Genomic DNA, 22,462 nt, shown 5'->3' with positions numbered 1-22,462 from the left:
GGTTTCACTGTCAATTATTTAAAAGGCTTTATTAGGTAATTTCGCTTCAAAGTCATGGTTCACAATATTCATATTCACTTTAATTTTTAGCACCGGATATTACTCTACCTTTTAAATTGGCAATTCTACTTCTCCAAATAAAAAAATTGGTTACTCAAATAGAATTTGGAATTTTGCATAAGTATTGTAACCTGACCGACATATGTACAAAACTTGAAACCTCCTGAATAGGCATAATGAATATTTGTCAAATAACAAGTGTATCACTTTCAAATAGCCCATTCTCCTATGTCCGTGTATACAACACATGGAACCGTTTCAAATGTGTCTGTTCAAATGTGTTCTGACTTTCCAAATGTTGCCAACTTCCAATCAGTTGCTACAAAAAAAAAAACGTTTATAACTGTTCTCATTAGAAATGTGATTGTCACTATAAATATGGGCTTCTACTTAAGTTCAAATCCCTCTGTTCTTCGCCTAATCCCGCTGTCTCTCTTTTTCAAGACCAAGGAGGAGAGCGACAAAATAACCTATACTATCCTCATCAACCTTCAGAAACTACATCACTTTTTTATGGAAAAGGTATATTGCTTAAGATATATATTTTCATTTCAAAATTCCAACATTAATTTTGTATGCTCTCTGCCTACTATTACAACATGATCGTTTGATGAATTTATTGACATCGGCTTCCTGCTTATTCTTCAGGTTCAAATGGATATGGAAGAGACTCGATACCATCCTTTATCTAACATATCTGTTGGAATGGATAGACGCAAAATCAAGGTTCGACTAACTAGAAAATGGAATGTTGTTGATCAAAACATTCTGTTAGACAAACAAATAGGCAACATAAGGATAGATATGATATTAATTGATGAAACTGTAAGTAGAAAAAGTTAAACTATTATTTTAATCATTTCTTAATACACAATGATAAAACAACTTAAACCTTATGATCTTTTTGTATTAATATTACAGGGAGTTCAAGTACATGCTACTGTTCTGAAACGGCATGCACAATCACTATCGCCTCTTCTACAAGAAGGACAGGTTCTTCACATTGAAAACTTTAGTGTTACATCAGTTCTCAATGACTATCGTCCTGTTCGAAACAAGTGTAGGCTTTTTTTCAATTGGGACACAATTGTTAAGACAATTAATGGAATACATTCGGAAATCCCAATGTATGGCTTCGATTTTCTTGAATTTGACGATTTAGCGACTCGTTTCGGTGATATTAGAAACTGCTCAAGTATTTAATCATTGTCTATTTATAAAGTTATCGGTTTAGATCATTATTTTAACACAACTTTTTGTTGCAGATGTTTATGGAAGATTAACAAAAATTTCAGAAGTAATGGAGACCACAGGCGGCACACTCAGAGAAATTTATTTGGACAACGGCCGGTATTCATTTCTCCTTTCTTGCTTATATAATTTGTTAGCATATTTTGTCTATTTTCTTAAATATACCTATATGCTAACAACTACAATAACAACCAGCAGAAGCGAGGCTAAGGTTACCCTCTGGGGAAATACAGTCAATTTAATAGACAAAGATGTGATTGAAACTACTACAAGTGGTCTTGTTTTGGTTGTCACTTCACTGATTGTCAGGGAATTCTTTGGTAATGTTCAAGCTTATCATTTATTTTTAATATAACAAATTTACCCCTTCTTGCTTATAATTTAAAAGTATTGTTAATACAGATGAATACCATTTCTCATTGACAAATTCAACTTAATTGTTATTTAACTTGGAAATCCCAGAAGTTAGAAGTATCATGAACAGGTGCTCATTTTTATTTCTTTATTTTTTCGATGAATTTCTAGACATGGTCTTCACATTGATAGTGTATTGTTGTTGATACATGAAATCCTTTCATGATTGGTTTTCACGATTATACAGTTCTGACGATGGAAAAGTTGAGCTGTTGATTGGTTCTTCATCAACTCAATCAAATGTGGAAGAGAGATCTGTAAGGAATAGAAAGACGCTTTCAGAAATTGCTGCTGAAACCACTAAAGTTATACGTACATATATAATTTATAATATATTCAGGGTTAGTATACATTAATATTAGAATAACTTGGTGTGGGTGAGTTATAACAATTGCGATATGCAGGGAACAAGCTTTACATGTGCAACAACAATTTGTGAAGTAATACATGCATATGAACCTTATTACGACTCGTGCGATAAGAATAAATGTCGGAAGAAACTGGTTAATCAATAGTGCAACAAATGTAATAAATTTGTCTCATCTCCAATACCAAGATATAAATAATAACATATTTCAATGCGTCAATCTTTTTTAGTGCAATCTTCTTACTAAAAAAAAGCATCAGGTTTCATTTACAAGTACGAATTAAGGATCATACGGATACCTTAGAAATGACTGTATTTGGAAATGAGGCCGAGTCGTTAGTGCAACAATCTGCATCTGAGTTGAAAGATATCAATCAATCGGTAAATCAAATTTTATCCTTTTTAACACATAGTGTACTGCATGATAAAATAACTCTATTCCTTTTAACTTTTTTTTTTGGACAACCAAATGGATCTCAAGTTGTTAAAGACATATTGAACAAGCTAATTGGCTGTTCATTTGTGTTTGAACTAAAAGTCAGTGAATACAGCTTTCGGGGTGAAGTAAGGCAGTCATTGACAACTACTAGAGTTTTTCCAGACCAATTTGAAACGGTAAAATATATTCTAACATTTTGTATTATAATGTACATATCAAGATATCTATATATTTAAACAAATACATTATTGTGTATATATAGGGTACAAACACATTGAAAGCAAATGAAGATCTTAGTACACAATTGGAATGTGTTACTTCAAACATAGAAGTTGAATGTGAGGTTAGGTTCACGGTCACACTTCTATTCCACCTATGCTTTTTTTAAAATTTAGTATAGATATTGTTATACTCACATTTTATTACACTGTATGATAGGAATTTCCTACTACAAAAGAGGATAGTACTTCAGAATGTTTAACCACCAAACGCCAGAAATATAAGAGAATGCGGAAAAAATATGACTAGGGTATTGCATGTTTCTGACATCCATTAAATGCATTAAATAGCAACCTTAAATATTTATCTATTACCTTTTGAAACTGATATTAATATTTATGATTCGTGTTACAGGAATCAAGCTTGGTGCGTGCTAAGTGGAAGAAGATTAAAAGAAATGATTTTGTAATATATACTTAATTCATTATATATTTTAAGAGATGATGACTCTAAATATTTTCTATTTCAATAAATTTCTGAACAGACATCTAGAACCCTTGGTGGTCATGTGATGCCAATTGATTCAGTAATGTAAACTATTTCAATAAAAAGTGTTGTTGTTCATCTATTGAGCTCTTGCCTCCATGGCTTCCATTAGTCCCACTGTTAATGGCTCCAATTGTTCTACTTGACCTTTCATCTGCAATGAGGCTTGCACCATTTGGATTTTCATGCAACTGGAGAGCAAACTCAAGGTTCCACAACACGTCACCCATAGATGGGAGATCCTTCCCTTGATCCGACAATCATTTGGCAAATTTGTTTAAGCACTCGGGGTTCACCTTTCCCTTTAGCTGACGATCGATAATGTCCTCGAGAATTCCCTTCCTTTGGCAGTGCAGAGCTCAATCATCTAGACTTACTTGCTCCTTTGGAAGGGTAGGGTTTAGTGCAGGCCTTGCACATAAGACCTCAAAGAGGACAACACCGAAAGAGTATACATCAGATTTGTCCGTCAACTGCTGTTGTCGGAAATACTCAGGATCCAAGTAACCAAAGCTCCCTTTCACTACAGTACTAACATGGATCTGGTTGAGATTTGGACCTGTTTTTAAGAGTCCAAAATCTGATACCTTGGCGACCCAATTGTAGTCCACCAGAATATTGGTGGTCTTTACATCCGAGTGAATGATGGTGTACTTGGCACCTATATGAAGGTAGTAAAGTCCTCTAGCGGCTCCAATGCAAATCTCCAACCTTTGCTTCCATGAGAGTTGAGGGTTGTTGCTCTTATATATATATGCTCCCTTAGAGTGCCATTGCCCATGTAATCATACACCACAATCATCTCATCATTCTCTTCACAAAACCCAATCAAAGAGACCAAATGCATGTGTCTCAACTTCGACAGCATCTCAATTTCAATCTCATCTCTATGTCGGCAGTTCCCTATTTAGAAAAACTACCATTCCATGGACCCTAACATCAAGATGGAAGAGGGCGGCTCAAAAACTTGACCACGTACTGGTGCATCTCATATACATTGCGAGAGGCCAATGATTTCAGTGCGGATGTTGCAACAAAGAAGGAATCTACTATTATCAACATCGGAGAAACAATTTTAGAGCACTACCAGACCCCCATTCATCACCAGTATAAAAACAAGCCCTAAAAACAATTAATGAACTAGAAACTATTACGTACAATTCATATATTACAATACCATTGTAATAGAAGCTAGATAGATACTCAAACTAGATTTCCAACCATTTTATTTGTTTATTAAGTTCTGAGATTATCTCAAAGTGTAGTGAGTGCTGGAGAAGTCATATGAGAAATGGAATAAAGAACTGCACCAGAGAAAGAGTGTATGATTGATGGTGCTCTTTGTGGCATTAACAATACTTTCGAATGTGTTGTACATTAGTTCTTTCAATAATAATAATCAAATTGCAATCTTTACCATAACAAATTGCAACATACTTGCTATCATTCCCGTGCGTAGCACGTGCCCTCCACTAGTATATATAGTCTGGCTTCTAAAATGACCTTAAATAAGTACCAAACTAAGTACCAAATCTAAAATAACTCACAACTTCACCTACAAAATGATTTAAAACCTAATTTTTTGTGGATATGATCTAATGACCACAAATAATATCTCTACAAAAATTCAACTCGTTTGACAATTTTTAACATTGACAAAAGATGATTGCAAAAACTACACATTTCTGGACCGTTAGATATTTTTTAAAAAGTGGACAACAATTTTTATCTAAGTTAGAGAATATCAAACGAGTTGAATTTTTGTAGAAATGTTCTTTATGGTTAGTAGATCATATGCACAAAAGATTATATTTTAAATCATTTTGTAGGTGAAATTGTGGGTTGTTTTAGATTTGGTACTTATTTAAGGTTCTTTTAGGAACCGGACTATATATATAACCTTAAATAAAGACCAAATCTAAAACAACCACAACTTTATATATATATATATATATAAACCGGACTATATATATAACCTTAAATAAAGACCAAATCTAAAACAACCACAACTTTATATATATATATATATATATATATATATATATATATATATATATATATATATATATATATATATTTTAGTGCTGATACATTTATCGGGAAACCATAAATGCATAATATCATTTCCTAAGGGCGTTTTAATTGGGTACTTGATGCACCAGACGTAATTTCACCATTATGCTGCCTGATCCAGTGGCAGGGATTGATTGTGAACCTGCGGAATTCCCAATGAGGTATCCAGTTTAGCAAACCAAAAGAAGGGAAAAACCGTCTAAGTCATAGAACAAGGCGCTTCCAAGTGAATGTCACAAAAGCAACTATAAATCTTTTGAATATATCGCAAGCCATATTTGGCAGTTAGCCCACTCTAAATACAGTGAAAAACTAAAATGAAATCAATAAATTTGAGAACATTTCTAGGTGCTTATGTCAAAGTAGATGCGTGACTTGTCCCACTTGGAATTTCAGCCAAGTTTACATGATTCAATACGATCAAACTGACTACAAACTGCATGTATAAGACAAAAATCAGAGCCTACACTTGATAAATCAGCAAAGTTACAAAAGTAGCTAGAAAGTTCAACAAACAAGCAAATTCACACATTCCATTTAAAGTTGGTACTCCAATTCACAGCTAAATTTCTAAAATCACCTGTGCGCTCTCTTTATTTTCTCACTAAACCCATGTCTTATGTCAAGTTAATACTAAAGAACAACCGAAGGAACATTATCTGCACAAGAAATTTGGTACCTAGACTAGGCAAAGCCTCCTAACAATTTAAATCTCAAGTGGACTTAAAATCTGAAAGAGATATCTCATTAAATAAATCAATACTAGTAATTTCCCATGCTTATGCCACTCATGCTATTGTTGTGTGCCTTGAACAAAGAAAAGAGTTGATTCAAGTAACTTTTTCAGTACATATTACAGCTAAAGAGATGAACATCTCGTAGACAAAATAACCAAAGTTGGGTGGTATCGATGCCTTTTACACTTACAATATATTAAGCACCAAAAGAAAATAAATTGATAAATTAAAATACACTTCATGATTAGCTTTAAAATTAAAAGTATGTACAAAAAAAAAAAAAAAAAAAAAAAAAAAAAAAAAAAGAGGGTAAGTTACAAACTGCATAGTCATGCATCTGAACTTCTGAACTTAAAAGGGATGGAGTGAGTAGTCACCCTCGAATTATAGTGGTGACCTGTAATTTCTGCTAAACAAACAAAAGCAAAACCTGGAATATTATAATTTTGCATTATGAAGCAAAACCATCTTATATCATATTAAACACACTACACATAACCTAAAACATACTCATCAAAGTGGATAAGTTAATGTATCATTCTCGAATCAAATAGAAGCTTTGTAAATAAAAATCGTTTAGTTACCAACTCACCATTTAAAATATAAATAAATAAAAAGAGTAACAGTAAACTACATTATACATAAACCACAAAAGAGAGCTAAGCAAAAGCATGTTAAATCTTTTTAAGGCTCGCAAGGGAAAGCAATTCAAAGGAACAGAACCAACCAAAAATCACAACCCTCAACCCCGGCCATCATAATGAATAATTAAATCCATCAAACTAATAACTAGTTCAAACTTAAGCTTGCAAATAAAGAACTAAGGAAACAAAATACGCCTCTTTGACAGAGCACAGAGCATCACTATGTTTTTTTTTTTTTTTAAAAAGATATAAACATCCTGTGGTTTCAAGATGGACACATCTTTAATGTGCTGGATGGATGCATGGATGGACACATCATTTATTTGTACCAACTACCAACCAGTAGCACCAATTTTTTTAAAAAGTGTGAAAACTATAAAAATAATAAAATTGCCTACTATTGAAAATAGTGTGTGCACTGAGCCACACCCCCGCCATGCATTTTGAGCTCACAAAAAAAGGGAGGTGCCTGTTATGCAATTTGCAACATTAAAGGATAAAGCCAATGAGCCATAGAACAATAGGAACTCAGAGGAAAGGTATACGAAACTGAATAGAATAAGAAAATATATAAAATTGACTAAGTATAAAACAAAACATAAGGCAATTTATCAGACATCATATCCTTGCTTTGGTGAACCCCCATGAATAAGAAGAAGAAAGCAGTCTAACCTGACATTTACCTACCCATACAGCAGAATTGGGCTTTAATTTGTGGTCAAATTCATATTGCTAGTCAACATGAGAGAAAAAGGTTAAAAAAAATTACGAAAAAAAAAAACATTTGTACTTAGTCCTAGTTGTTCATGGAGTGTGTCGGTGTTCAATTATGATTCATGCAGACATATAAGTTGAAATAAAATTTCTTGACACCCGATCTCTTATGAACTTCATTGCACAATTCTGTTCCTTTAAAGATCATCAGGTGTACTGCACCAAATACTTCACCCTGTGGACAATGTGTCTAAATTCCTAATGTAACCCAGTAACCGTACTTCCAAGGATTTTAGAAAAACCAAAAATTGTGTTTGCAATGATAAAAGGGAACTATTTTTTTCTATACCTTTTGCTCCTCCAAATAAAGTACTCAAGTAATCTCTTTTTATATAGACTTCAACCACTCACTTTCTGGATGGGGAAGCTGAGAGCTAACCAAACTCTAGTCAACTTACTGGCCATCTACATTTCCTAAATTTACTCTCAGCAAGCTCAGGAGGAGGCCCCTTCGTATGTAGCGAGCAATAATGCATCTATAAAATGTGATCCTTCCAAGTTTCCAAATGGCTAGTTATGAGTCAGTTAAACACTGACACACTTGTAACAGCATTGTGAGTTCACTAACATGGATATTTCTATATATACGATTCATCCCTATAAAATAAAAATGAAAACAAAGTGTCATCCATTCCTACAAGGCGACAATGTTATAAAATGGGCATCAATTTTCAAAACCCCTCCAAATTTCCAATACTAATCAATAATATAACAAAACCCCAAGCTATGTATACATTTAACAAGCTAATATAGATCAAAGATACAAACTTTACACAAAACAAAACAAAACAAAACAATAAGAAATTTACCCAATGTAAGTATGGTCCTTGAATCTCGGACAAAGTGAGCACTGAAGATAACAGGCAAAGAATCCACCTTTCTTCTCTTCCCTAACTTCTTCTCTAACACAATCTTCTTCATTTTGATAGAAATCAGAAATAAAGATCTTGAACTTTGCTCTTCTTCCTTCTTTTTTCACTTTTAAGTGTTTTTTCTTTCTTTGTCTTGTTTGCTTTCTGCACCTCATTTTCTTCTTTTTGATAGAAAGTTGAAACTTGGGTTTCAAGTCTTTTGAATATATTTCTTCCTTTGGTCTTTGTTTTGAGGTTCGTCCTCTTCTTTGTGGTGTAATCATTTGCTTTTTTTGTCTATTTGTGAAAAGAAACTTTCGTTCTACAGGTTTGCTTTGTTTTTTGAAGGGTGATCCTGGACACACCCATAAAAATACTCCCATACCCCATAACTAACATAAATTTTTGCCGTACCCAATAACTGTCTCAATCTAATAATATCTCCCATATATTTTTGGGGTATTTTCCATAAGGGCAAACGAATTAAAAAAAAAAACAAAAACAAAATAACGACACGTCTATTTTCCGAGTATTTTGTACCCTTTTTTTTAGTGTAAGTTTCTTTTCGCATTCTTCTTCATCCTTTCGCTTTCGTTGTATCTTCTACCCAAAAAAAAACCACCTTTCGAGCCTTGCAAAAAGGAATTGGGTCTGTTATATGAATTGGGCGTAGTCATTTTGGTGAATGGTGAATGGTTGTTTGAAGTGGGCGCTGGTGACACGCTGAAAGTTATTCCTGGTTAAAAGGTTCTAGTTGATGGTGATGTCGTATGGGGTTTAAGTTATGTTGACGAGAGTATGGCGACTGGTGAATCTTCACCTGTTCTGAAGGAGGCTAACGCTCATGTTATTGGAGGCACAATCAATATGCATGGCGCTCTTCATATAAAAGCCACAAGAGTGGGATCTAATACTGTCTTGAGTCAGATAATTTGTCTAGTTGAGGCAGCTCAAATGTCCAAAGCTCCCGTTCAGAAGTTTGCTGATTTTGTAAGTATTAATTAGTTAGTAAATTTTATAAGCGTTTTGGTTGAATTTTTGGGCTCCATATTGATCCAATTCAATTATATGCTCAGTGGAAGGCTGGAAGCTTTTCTCTTTCTAGTACTTGTTTGATTCATATTATGGGTAGTATATTAGATTACTAGTACATGCTGAACTTGCATGTCACTATTCACCAGTTCCTTTTTGAATGAACGCATGATTAAAAGCGGGCATCATTGACAGTATGATAGTTTCATAGGAAAGTATTGAGAAACTTAACAGATCAGTAGTTTGAATATCCATATTGGTGATTTCATACTTCTTCTATTAACGTTTTTAGTCTTTGTTCGACTTTGTAGTTTAATTTTCTCGATGTCATCGGTACTTTAATATAAATGTGTCACCTTATCCTTATTGTAGTTATTTTTACTTTAACAGGTCGCAAGCATTTTTGTTCCCACTGTTGTTAAGCTGGCTTTGCTAACTTTTCTGGGGGTGGTAAGTTAACTTGATATAGTGTGAAAGCAGTCAACATTCACCAGCAAATAGCTTCTGTTTTGAGATTTTTTAACTTGAAGAGCAATCATGATTTTGCAGGTTGGCATTCAAGATGTGAGAGCTGAAGTGATGCCTGCTGGAAAGGCTGATGTTATATGTTCATTTTAGAGGGATGGAAGCATAGTTGCAATGGTTGGTGATGGTATCAATGATTCTCCTGCCCTTGCAGTAGCTGATGTTGGGATTGCAATTGAGGCAGGGACTGATATAGCCATAGAAACTGCTGATTATGTGTTGATGAGGAGCAACCTAAAAGATGTTATCACCGCCATTGACCTCTCAAGGAAGACATTCTCCTGTATCCGTTGGAACTACGTTTTTGCCATTGCCATCCTAGTTGCTGCTGGTGTATTCTTTCCATTGCTAAGAATCAAGTTACCGCCTTGGGTGGCGGGGGCATGCATGGCCCTTTCATTTGTTAGTGTTGTATGCTCTTCTTTACTTTTGAGAAGATACAAGAAACCCAGGCTTACTACCATACTAAAGATAACTGTAGAGTATAAGATAGTTTCAACCTCAAAAGGAAATGTAATTGAGGTTGTTTGTAGTTTTACATTGTCCATACCTGGTCGGTTTGCATCTGTGCGTCCCATTAATGTACATGCCTCTTGTAACACGTGTCTGTTTTCATAAAATTTTCCAATTGAGTGAGAAGGAATTAATCAAAGCATTTTTTTTTTGTTTTCTTCTGACTCCGTTTCTCTTTTAAAGTTCTGAGGCGATGGACAGAAGTTGGGTTGCCAAGGGAGAATACAATTGGTCAGATAAAATTTTGAGACTTGAGAGCTATGAAAGTGACATTCCTAAGGTACATTGAGACTTGATACTGTGATAGGTCTGAAAGTGATACTAAAAAAACTTAATAGTTTGGAATTGGTATGATAAGCGCAACGAATTATGACAAACCAAACATTAAAATATTCAAGAGTAGTGCATTTATTTCACTGGAGAAGCTGAATAGCAGTCTATTATACAAATCGTGAAAGAGGGAAAACAAGATAACAACATAAGCAGAAGTAGCAAAACTTGGTGTTTTTGGTTTTCCAGCATATGTATTTACTTCAGTGGAGTAGCTGAATTGCAACCTTACACATTCCAGGAAAGAGGGACGCTAAGATAAGAGCCGTAAACAGAACTGACAAACTTGGTGTTCAATAGTCAGATTCCTAGGCTAGCATGGAGCAGGTGACCCGGGTAGGAACTTGGTAGTTGGAGACACCACCTAGACTTGACATCTTAACCATTACACGAGCAAATTCCCTCCTAAAAGCCGAACCATCATCAGACGCATAGGCCTTCACCAGTGCTGCAGTTTTCCGTGTCGCCATCAATTGTTGATCAGCAAATAGGAGTCCTCTCCCTCTCATCAAGCTCACATAGTAGTGAGTGTCGAAACCAGCTTTTGAGGACATGGATGGTAATAGAGTCTGGTAGTACATCATCTGTCACACCCCGAATTTCGACAGAATTCGGAAAAACATTATTTGTTTCCGACTCTTCGATCTCCGAGGTGTGACGCACTCTCAACTCCCAAAAACCTATAAACAGTTTAAATAATGCGGATAATTAAAAACCAGTAAAAATTTCAACTTAAACAAAAGTCATCTCCATTACAAAAATTTACAAATGAAAATACAAAAACATTGTCTAGATTGAAAATCTATATCACCTTAAGGGAAAACAAAATACATCCTGAAATGCAATGCTAACGCAAACCACAAGCAGCAGCCAACCTTTTTCAACACTAAATCTGTCAAAACTTATCAACTATGTTCATTGAATGAACACACCCGATAAACAAACATGCAAATCGGTCAAGATTATAAACAATGCTTTGGTGTGAGTAGTCCTAAAATACAACATATAATATACATATATATACACAATCCATAATGCAGCTTAGTTCCTCCACCGGGCGCCTTTAACTTTCAACGACTAATACAACATCCTTAAGTACAATAATCTAGGCGTGTAGTTCCTCCAATCGAGGCCTTAACTTCCCACTAACCACACACCAAACTATAATGATCATAAATAAGGCATTTAGTTCCTCCACGAGGCTTTTAGGTTATAACTAAATTACTAACCGACCAAACATATACAATCATCTATCTAGAGATATATTATTTACCAACATATTACCATAATTATATTAGTTTAGACTTTCTTTGTGTGTCCCTAAAATCACGTCGTATCTATATCTTACCTAGTTTCCCTGGCTACCACAATCGCTACCCAACGCCGAACATGTACATCCACATGCCTCATCCCCTTACATAATGAACCACTCCGTGTAATCCACCCCGAAATTTAATGCCGCGACACCGTAAATCCTCACACGGAAGCAATTATGTAAGTAATGCCACTATTCGGCATAAAATATCGCGCGTCATCGTTCTATTTTGCGAACGGAATAATCAAGCCACTATTCGGCTACGCCAGGAGGGCCAATCACATTACTTACGCCCGAAAGCCATTCAGATTAACTGAAACGCCAGAAGGGCCAATCACATGAGTTGTGGTAGTCAGGTTCTAGGATTTTCGTTACGTAAGTTATTCATGTGTCATTCATTTATGACTCATAAACATTTCACTATATCACGTGCATGTCAAATACATTATTGCACTAAGCCACAATATTTAGAAAATATCTCAATTATATCTCATAACCACTTTCATTCTTTCACGCGCAATATATTATTAGACTCACGTCCACACTCCCGGGCAAATATTCACCAATACTACTACCTCATAGTAGCATCTCACATATATACTAATGGAGTGTTTATACATTTATTTCTCCCAAACATATTGCATTATATATATATCCCAACATATTATATAATATTACAATATCCACATCAAATCTTAATTAGATAATGACCACCAAATTTATACAATTTACAACATAAAATGCAGCACAATTAAACAGTCCATAGTCCACAATCAAAGCCCAACATATATATGTTTTACACACTACTCACGTCAAATCTTAATTAGATAATGACAAACCATGTTATATAATGTTCGACAACATTTTATTATTATAATAGTCCATAAAATCAAATATGAGAAAAACTGGAAAAAAATCAACATTCCACAGTCAACGGTCAAAGGCCAAAGTCAACGGTCAACGGTCAAAGTCAAAGCCGACATGTCATGGTCAAAGTCAAACTGGCATGGTCAAAGTCAAAGTCCAATGGTCAACGGTTAATGGTCAACGGTCAAAGTCAACGGTCAATGGTCAAAGTCGACACGTCATGGTCAAAGTCAAACTGTCATTGTCAAAGTCAACCTGTCGTTTCCATGTTCAACAGGTTCATGGTCATAGCCATGGTTCATGGCTAAAGTCAAAGTGCATGGCTCATGGCTAAGGTAATGGTTCGGACCCAACTGGCCAAGCCCAAACCTTAGAACCCGAAAGTCTAAAACCAACTTATTAATTCTACCCGACCCAAATGGGATCTATATTAAATTATATGGACTGGCCCAAGCAATATTAGAAACTGGCCCAAAACAGTTAAGTGGTTCGGTCCAAAAATTGAATTGAAACCGGCGCAAAAACTTTAAATTAAACTGGTCCATAAATTAAACAAAGCAAATAGAAAAGGGCCCAAACAAAACTAAAAAGAACTGGCCCAAAACTTAACATAAAAACCGGCCCAAACTAAAATAGATTTTTGGGCCCAACCAAACAAAACAAGCTAAGGCCCAATAACTGAAACTAGAATCCGGCCCAAACCAAAACAACCTAAAATCGGGCCCAACAACAACCAAGGCCCAAGCCCAACCCGACCTACATGTCTTCTTCTTCTTCACCCATTCTCTCCTCCACCACCACCAAAATCCGGCCACCACAAATTCTAATCGCCTACCCCTTCCAACCTAGCGGTTTGACTCCAAATGAAAAACCCCACCTCTTTAAAGAAAACGAAAACCCCCAATGTTAGTAAATCCAAACTCTTCTCAACCTAGATCTAAAATTTTCGGCTGCCATTAATGGCTTCTCTCAAGCTCCAATCGACACCATTTACAACCTAACATTCACACCTACATCAACAACCTAACCTCAACCCAACAAAGCAAAACAACACAACTGATAAGAGCCCAAAACTGTAGTTTTAACCCCTTAATAATCATACTGTTAGACCAATTATGTGAATAATAAGTAAGAGTTAATACTGATTACGTGTTTTTATGCATTTCAGCTTCAAAGTCCATTATGCAGAAATGTGCCACTTTAGCGAGATAAAGGAGCAAAAGTCGCCAGAACTTCCTCAATGCCATATCTTTGGACTCGGACCTGGATTGAGGCCTACCTTATGTCAAAACGACCGCTCGGAAAGAGCTTTGCAATGGTCCAAGCCTTGACCCAATCAGAAGAGCAGAAGTGGACGAAAAGTCTGTGGAAGCCAACTGCAGCTGAAGAGGCCTTTTTGGGATCGAAAAGAATTGGGTTTTGGGCCGATTCTCCGCCCAACCCATGGCTCCAAGCCCATGCACGAATTTTGGATCTGGATGTATAAAACAAAAGCTTAGCTCTTTGTTAATGGTAGCTAGTTAGACCTAAATTAAGATATAGAATTATAGATCTAGTTTTATTAATTAAATTAAGTTTTAGTTCCATTTAAATTCTTGTTTTAGATTAAATCTCTGAATCATTGTTCTGGATTGATTAGATAAATAAAGTAGTATTTTTTATCAAGTTCGAATTTGTCATTTCCATTTTAGATCTAAATTCAATTCTTGTCATTGTTTTATTCCGACCATTAAATTAGATTCATTATTGCTAAATTAAGTAATTCTCAATTTCTCACATTATGTTTAGTTTAGATTCAATGGTAAATGTTAGATTGATGACTCAAGGCTAAACCTCCATTAGAGGGGTTGATGAAGCCTTGATGAAACCTTAGTTGTTTAGTATAGAAACGTTGTAGCATCTATTCCACTCTAGAAGGTCGCGTTTCGCCATGAGAATGGGTGGGCGACCTCACATGCTAGTTAGTACTTGGTAGAAATGCCATGAACACTAGGGATTAGACTCGGAATTCTTGCCGTGGCGTAAGAATCGAGATACCACAATCTATGCTAGGTCATTAAGTTAGATTCGAGGTGGATTCAATTCCCTCAATTCCTTATCTAGAGTCAAACAATAGTATTTCCATAGCATTTGTAGTTCATTTCTAGTAATCATCTTAATTAAGTATCGTAGTATAATATTTCGTAAAGCTCTCATTGACTTAAGAGCGACTAGTTAGACTTAGAAAACAATCCATGCTAAGGAACTAGGAGTGGAACGAACTTCGTACTCCATTTAGTGCAATTCACATTGAGAGTAGAAGCTTTGATAATAGACTCGTAAAAGGACAAGTTTAGTTTACTTACGTTGTGAATTAATAGTTCATTTCGTAGGTAAACTACTCATTTTATAATTATCAACAACCAATTAAACCAAAAACAGCCGAACCACCGGCGCCATTAACGCCACCAACCAAGCTTTGGCAGCACCTTACCAGCCCACAACCGCCAGCATCAAACCACCAACCCTCAATACACCAAAACAGTTCAAACATTACATAAATACAAAACAATCAAATTCCTAGTATCACAGTAGCATAAACTATCACTGGCGATTCCTTGGTTGACATTGACAAACCGGGCAAGCTTTACAGAGCTTCGACAGTTTTTAAGGCACAGTTCAACAGTGTTTTCTAAAGACAGTCCAAACACATTTTAACAACTACAGAACTACCAAACGATTAACAATAACTGAATAAATGAACAGTAAAATCTAGTGAAAACATTGGACAGTAAAACGGTTTCTGTATTCCGGTGAAATAGCAAAATAGCTACTCACCTGTATGAACAGCTCCTACGAATTCCTCCGAGTCCGAGTCGTCGCGCTCCATGCTCCAGCAAACCAGCTTCTCTCTCTGCCTCCATTTTCATTATTTTATTATTCTCTGAACCCTATTTTCCAGAACAATGTGTTTATATACTTGGGTCCGAAACCCAAGCCCAACACCGACTCGGGCCCAGAAACCAGGCCCACGTGTCTCAAATCCGGTCCAGCGAATTTTGAAAATAAATAATTAAATTAATTAATTAAATAGATAAAAACGTATTTTTAAAAATATGGGCGTTACATCATCCCTATACCAGGTGACGGTGGAAAGAGCCGACTAGTACTATTGCTGCAATATGCTCTCAACTGAACTAGGAAATCAGCAGATTCTCCCAAGTATAATAGTCTTCTGTGTTCTCCCATTTATTAAAATTTGATTTTGAATTTTTTTCTTCATCCTCATTTGGTTGGTATTCATCCTCATTATTTTGGTATGATTGGTTCAAATCAAAAGTGGGAATTTGCATGTTTATTGATGAGATAAAAGAATAAGAGGTTATTGGAGAAGAAAAAAAAATGCAGTCTTTTTCTTCTACAACTGAATCACGTAAAGTAAATAACTTGTTTTAGTCAATAAATATTTTGGGTATGTCTAATAAAAAAGAAGGGTAATTTAGAAAGCTAAATGCATCTAAAATTATTTTATTTATTTATTTTAAAAGTTGGGGTACGGGAGTGTTTTGTTGGGTATGTCCAAGATCACCCTTTTTGAATTCATATTTGTACTATGTTTAGAAACTGATTATTACGTGATTAGTGAAATGCACATGGGGTGCACGTGAAGGGAAACTCTAAATTTACACTTCAATTAAATAGTTTCCATTTTTACTACTGACTTACTACTAGATAACTGCAAGCAATGGGGGTGTGAGCGGAGGTGGAGAAGAGAGAAGGAGAGATGGATTTGTGGTGGGGGGTTGAGAGGGAGAAGGAGAGTGAAGTAGAAATTGCTCCAGAATAAGGACAGACAGAAACCAATCAAAATATTTTTTGGGCCACATACCCCCTGTCGACCCAGAACGTTCGCTCCGCTCACTTGACTAATATATTAGTATATTGCAAAGCCGTGAGAGAGAGAGAGAGAGAGAGAGAGAGAGAGAGAGGGTTTGGCGAAGAAGAAGAAGAGAAGAGAGATTGAGGATAGACAGAAACCTACCAAACAACCTTTTGGACCACTACCCCCACCCGGCCCAAAAACATTCGCTCCGCTCACTTGATTACTATTATTACTATTAATTTACCACTAATAGAAGTTGATAGGGAGCTTGTCAAGTGAGGTTCCAGCCAAAATAAAATCTTGAGCCCTCCTCTTTTCCCCACTCACGCCCCCATTGCATCGCAGTAATTGTAGTAACTTATGGTGTGTGAATCCCACAAAATCAAACACGTCCTAAAGTTTATGGGGAGATTGTGGGGGCCGTAGGCGATTTTTTAATAGGACCCTAAAAAAAATTACCATTAGTCCATTATGCACAATTTTTCTGTGATTAATTACTAATTTAATTGCCTTTCATCAAAATATATATATATAAAATGTTCCACTGGTATTCCCATCAGTTTCATTCCATTCCTTGTTTGAATCTTTATAATGCATGTTATGCATATCCATATTACCAAATTATAGCAGGTGCCGACTAGCAAAGTCGGTAAAACTTTTGGGTGATGATACCAAAGGTCTGGGGCTCGAACATCTCGTTTAAAAATAAATACCAAACTATAGTGTTGGGTACCTCTGTCGGGGAGGGGAGGGAGGCTAGATAGTTTACCCTCAAAGCCAGCTTTGGTTTCAGTTTTAATAAAGATGACTGCCCTTCAAAGTTTTAGAATTGTTGGAGCAAGTGATTTAACAAACAGATGGAGTTAGGGAAAATGTGGTAATTACAATTAGCTAATACAACAAACCACCTACTAGTTATTACCAAACATCGTCATGTAAAAACACAAACTAAAATGATAAATCTCATATTTGTTCCTGATACAATAATTAATTGGCACTTACAAGTGCTCAAACTCAAATTTACGGCTACAAAAAATAGCTGTTTTTTTAAACCAATTCATAAAAGATCGGTCTATTATTCCATCATTACTGCTAAAATATTGCTATGCTTCGAACATCACCGAGTTCATACACGCATCTGAGAGTATGTAGCAAACAAGTAATTTAGTAAGTTGTTCATCTGTGCATATGGATTTGCATATATAGTGTTCATCTAAATAAAATAAAATGCATACAAAAAGTTTAAAGTCCTTCAAAAAAACCCAGTTCACCAATTTGAAAGCCCAAACAATACAAACATCGTATCAATATCAAGATAAAATTTAAAGATAGACAAATAACTCGTCAGCATTAGTTTTCATTGCCTTTAGGAAAGAGACACACTGAAAGAGGAGCAAGCCCCACATTCTCTATATTTTAAGCTCATTAATTAGGCATGAAGAACGTTGTAGTGCCTTCCTTTGCAGTGTTACTCAAAACTCCATAGTAAGACTCATACAACTTGATTGTTACCACCTCAGCACCATTAGGAGTGGACAATGCTTTAGCAAGATCAGTAACTCTATCACACCTCAAATTCCCAGACAATATTTAAGACAATTATATTCAATTATCTGGAAACCCGGGGTAAAACAAAACCCATAACCCTGTTATCAAACACGATATATACAAAACAGAAATCAAAAGATGACTAAAAGGAACAATCCTTAAATCATATTATTAAACTACAAAGAAACTAACCAACTCTATTACATCTGTCTCAAAACAAAACCGTACCCTTCAAAAAATCTTAAACCAGAAGACTCCAAGAGAAACTCCAAATCACGTGTCCATATCCACTGCACTCCACCATCTATGTTCCCAAGAACACACCCACGTTGCAAAACAAAGCAACATGGGTCAGCAAATCGAATTTGCTGGTATGAGTAGACTAACAACAATATATATATAATAATCTTTCAAATATAACATTACCAACCATTTCAACTTGGAAGACAATATAGTTCCGTTTTCCAAAACGGCGAATAGTTTCTTCCCAAGTAAGATTTCATCCCCAATATACAAATTCCAAGAATCTCATATAACAGTACTCATCATTCCCACTTTCCAAAATAACTCACAACATAAATACCACTTACATTCCATTTATTAAATGCACATATGATAATCTAATTAAATATGAGTTTGGTATACCTTACCTTTAAGCCAACACGTCGTCTTAGGGTAGGATATTTACGTCCCTGCATAAAAGATTAATAGATCCTACCATCCTGCAAAACAGAGTTAGACATCACAATAAAATGATTTATCTCAGCTAGTCAAATTTCCATTCATAACCAAACCTCATTTAAGACATTTAAGTCTAATTGATATAACCTGGTTCATCCTGCATATTCGGGGAATACCACTTATCATAATACCTATATCAAGGGTAGTCATTTATATGACATCATTACATCATAAAGTTTCTGCGTGCATAACCATAGATCTCAGACTATCACAAGTCATTAATATTTTCGTAATAACATATCCAGTTATAGTCATTTCGCAGTCACATAGAAATCACAATCATTTACTAATATTATTCACAGTCACACTTCACATTCATAACATCACACAATTCATATACTTTTACTTAAAAACCACTCGTCTACTTATGAGAATGGGGAAATATCACATCCAAGGAGTACATTCATCCTTTGTGAGTATGAACTCATACAAACCACGTATATATTTCTCATAAGAAATCATATATGTCATAATATATAACTTCATCACACGTAAAATCAATATTTTTACTTTGCTTATTAATTATCTTGTTGGCTCATTTATTCAAAGACACAGCCCAACCTTTAGTTCCTACTCCACGATTTGCACTACACACATTTGCTAAATCACACATATCCGTGTGCCTCACTCACACCGAGTACTACTACAAGACATATGTCCCAAGCAGGATATCGCCTCCAGTAAACATACTTCCATCTTGTAAACTCGTAACTTGTGAGTCACAGTCATCTCTGGCCTTTCCATACACATAATCACAAAGCCTCCTTTGGGCATAACAAAATATCAGATCATTCATGACACATTCAATGAATACCCATCATAATACTAACAGGTCATTCATGGCACATTCAATGAATACATTAGGTCATTCCCGCCACATTCAAGGAATACCCAAACCTACATTCACGTACATTGAAGGAATATGACCAACCCGCAAGACGAATACCTTAACAAAATTTAAGAGGAGAAATCCAGCACGCACAAGATAAGTATATTAATACATACGAAATTATCCAACAGGAAACCAACATGGAAATTACCCATTATATTTTAATTGTTAACCTTGACACCATATCAAACAACACTTGCATCATCCGTTCTAACCGATCTTTTGTCAAACCACAAAACATTAATAATTACGATAATAGATTGTAGAAGCGAATATATATCAAAGAAAAATAAAAAGAAAAATCTACTCACTCATGATACGCTCCTGTTGCCAGCAAATCCCCAGCAAGAAACCTTCATTTTCTTCTTTGAGTAAAACTCTCTCTCTCTCTCTCTCTCTCTCTCCACTGTTTTAAAACTCTCCGTGTAAACCCTTTTTTTTCAAAAACCCCTTAAAAATAGGGAATGGGGTTTATCCTCTTTACCCTATCTCTTTCTAATATTTATCCTTTTTATTTTTATCTTATCTCTTATTATTATTTTTATTATTATTATTATTTATTGTACTAGGAAAATATTAAATAAAAACACGGGGTGTTATAAACTCCTTCTGAAAAAAGCTTAGTCCTCTTGAGTTCGGCTTAGGCTTTCAAGATTGTATATATATATATATATATATATATATATATATATATATATATATATATATATATATATATATATATATATATATATATATATATATATATATATTTTATTTTATTTTTTTTTTTTTTTTTTTTTTTTTTTTTTGGGTTCTGTTGTTCACCTTAAATCATTTGTTTGGAGGAATGGTTTGATGGTTAATGTTTCGACAAGATTTGCCTAAACACACCAGTTAGGCCTGGAAGTGATCTTTTTTGGAGGAGATTGCAAGGAGATGGTTGTTGGGGAGAGTTGAGGCCGGTGGTGTGTTTAGGCAAATCTTGTCGAAACATTAACCATCAAACCATTCCTCCAAACAAATGATTTAAGGTGAACAAAAAAAAAAAAAAAAAAATATATATATATATATATATATATATATATATATATATATATATATATATATTTTTTTTTTGGGTTCTGTTGTTCACCTTAAATCATTTGTTTGGAGGAATGGTTTGATGGTTAATGTTTCGACAAGATTTGCCTAAACACACCAAAGGGCCTGGAAGTGATCTTTTACGGAGGAGATTGCGAAGGAGATGGTTGTTGGGGAGAGTTGAGACTGGACTTCGATTTTGAAGTTGCCTACGTACCCAAAGATATTGCTTAGGATCAAGTCTCGATTGCGTAGTTCTGGAAAATGATGAAGGTTGGATTTTATAAGTAGGATTGGTGATAATTACTTCCTCGTTCTCCAATATTCCAATCATGGGATGAAGTTGGAGAACTGGCGGGAGAACTGTCACACAATATGAAGTTGATGGAAGTGAATCTTGAATGTGGACGAAGTTGTGGAAGTTCTTTGACTCGCAAAATATGTGCGCAATTGATATTGATTTTATGTGTAGGTATGTAGGCTTTGAACATGGGCTCTGAGTGTGGGCTTTATTGTAGATAAGCTCTGAGCATGGACTCTGAGCGTGGGCTTTTTGGGCTCTGAGCATGAGCTTTATTATAGATAAGCTCTGAGCATGGGCTTTATTATAGATAAGCTCTGAGCATGGGCTTTTTGTAGATAAGCTCTGAGCGTGGGCTTTTTGGGCTCTGAGCATAGACTTTATTATAAATAAGCTCTAAGCATGGGTTCTGAGTGTGGACTTTTTGAGCTCTGAGCATGGATTTGTATTGAATTGGGCTTTTATTGAGCTATATTTGTAGGGCCGGAACATCCCCCTCTCTTTGTTACATGGGCAAGGCCCGTGTGGCAAAGAAGTAATAATGCTTTGTTTTTGGTAGGTTCGTAAATAGAAGTGGTAGCTGGTAGGCAAATATCTTGTAGAGCAGAGCGTTAGATATTAAATTGGCCTGTAAAAATTCCAAGTTATTTGGTAAATGTAATGACAATTTGGTAAATTGTGGGTAAGAAAAGATCAAAGGATTGGTAGTTTTTTTTTTTTTTTTTTTTCAATATTGGCTAGTGATGGTAGTTTGGTAAATATAAAAGGATTAAAGAAAAGAAAGTGGTCGACATTGGTATTGGGCTTTTGCTAGTGGGCTAATTAGATATTAGCATTAGATATTAGGATCACCCAAAACAGGGAGAGAACATCACAGCATATGGGCGGCATATTTATCTCAATCTCAAAATCAAGAATATTTCTTGCAATTCAAAGGGATCGGCATTTCATAGGATAGGCAGTTCAAAGGGTCGACAATTTAAGGATCGGCAATTCGCATTTCATAGGATCGGTAGTTCAAGGGGTCGATAATTCGTAGGATCGGCAGTTCAAAAGGATTGGCAGTTCAAAGGGTCGATAATTTAAGGATCGGCAATTCGCA

At 35.3% G+C, this 22,462-nt stretch overlaps 1 protein-coding gene and 1 pseudogene across 2 annotated transcripts; one reads left to right on the top strand and one right to left on the bottom strand.

Moving 5' to 3' along the window:
- Window positions 1-3,346: 3,346 nt before the first annotated feature.
- LOC147515324 (receptor-like protein kinase ANXUR2) lies at window positions 3,347-4,333 on the bottom strand (annotated as a pseudogene).
- A 3,839-nt stretch (window positions 4,334-8,172) lies between these two features.
- LOC147515323 (copper-transporting ATPase RAN1-like) lies at window positions 8,173-10,595 on the top strand. 2 transcript variants are annotated; one of them, XM_086594467.1, is made up of 3 exons: window positions 8,177-9,365; window positions 9,798-9,857; window positions 9,957-10,595. In XM_086594467.1, exons 1-3 carry the CDS (start codon window positions 9,174-9,176, stop codon window positions 10,023-10,025), a joined length of 321 nt encoding a protein of 106 aa, XP_086450593.1. In that variant the 5' UTR covers window positions 8,177-9,173; the 3' UTR covers window positions 10,026-10,595. The 2 variants fall into 2 exon arrangements, with proteins under 2 accessions (XP_086450594.1, XP_086450593.1); XM_086594468.1 differs by lacking the exon at window positions 9,798-9,857 and having other exon boundaries at window positions 8,173-9,365.
- Window positions 10,596-22,462: the final 11,867 nt, after the last annotated feature.

This window comes from Coptis chinensis, chromosome 2, assembly GCF_015680905.1.
Source record: "Coptis chinensis isolate HL-2020 chromosome 2, ASM1568090v1, whole genome shotgun sequence".
Taxonomy (NCBI): domain Eukaryota; kingdom Viridiplantae; phylum Streptophyta; class Magnoliopsida; order Ranunculales; family Ranunculaceae; genus Coptis; species Coptis chinensis.
This window is presented reverse-complemented; position numbering and strand designations above follow the sequence as displayed.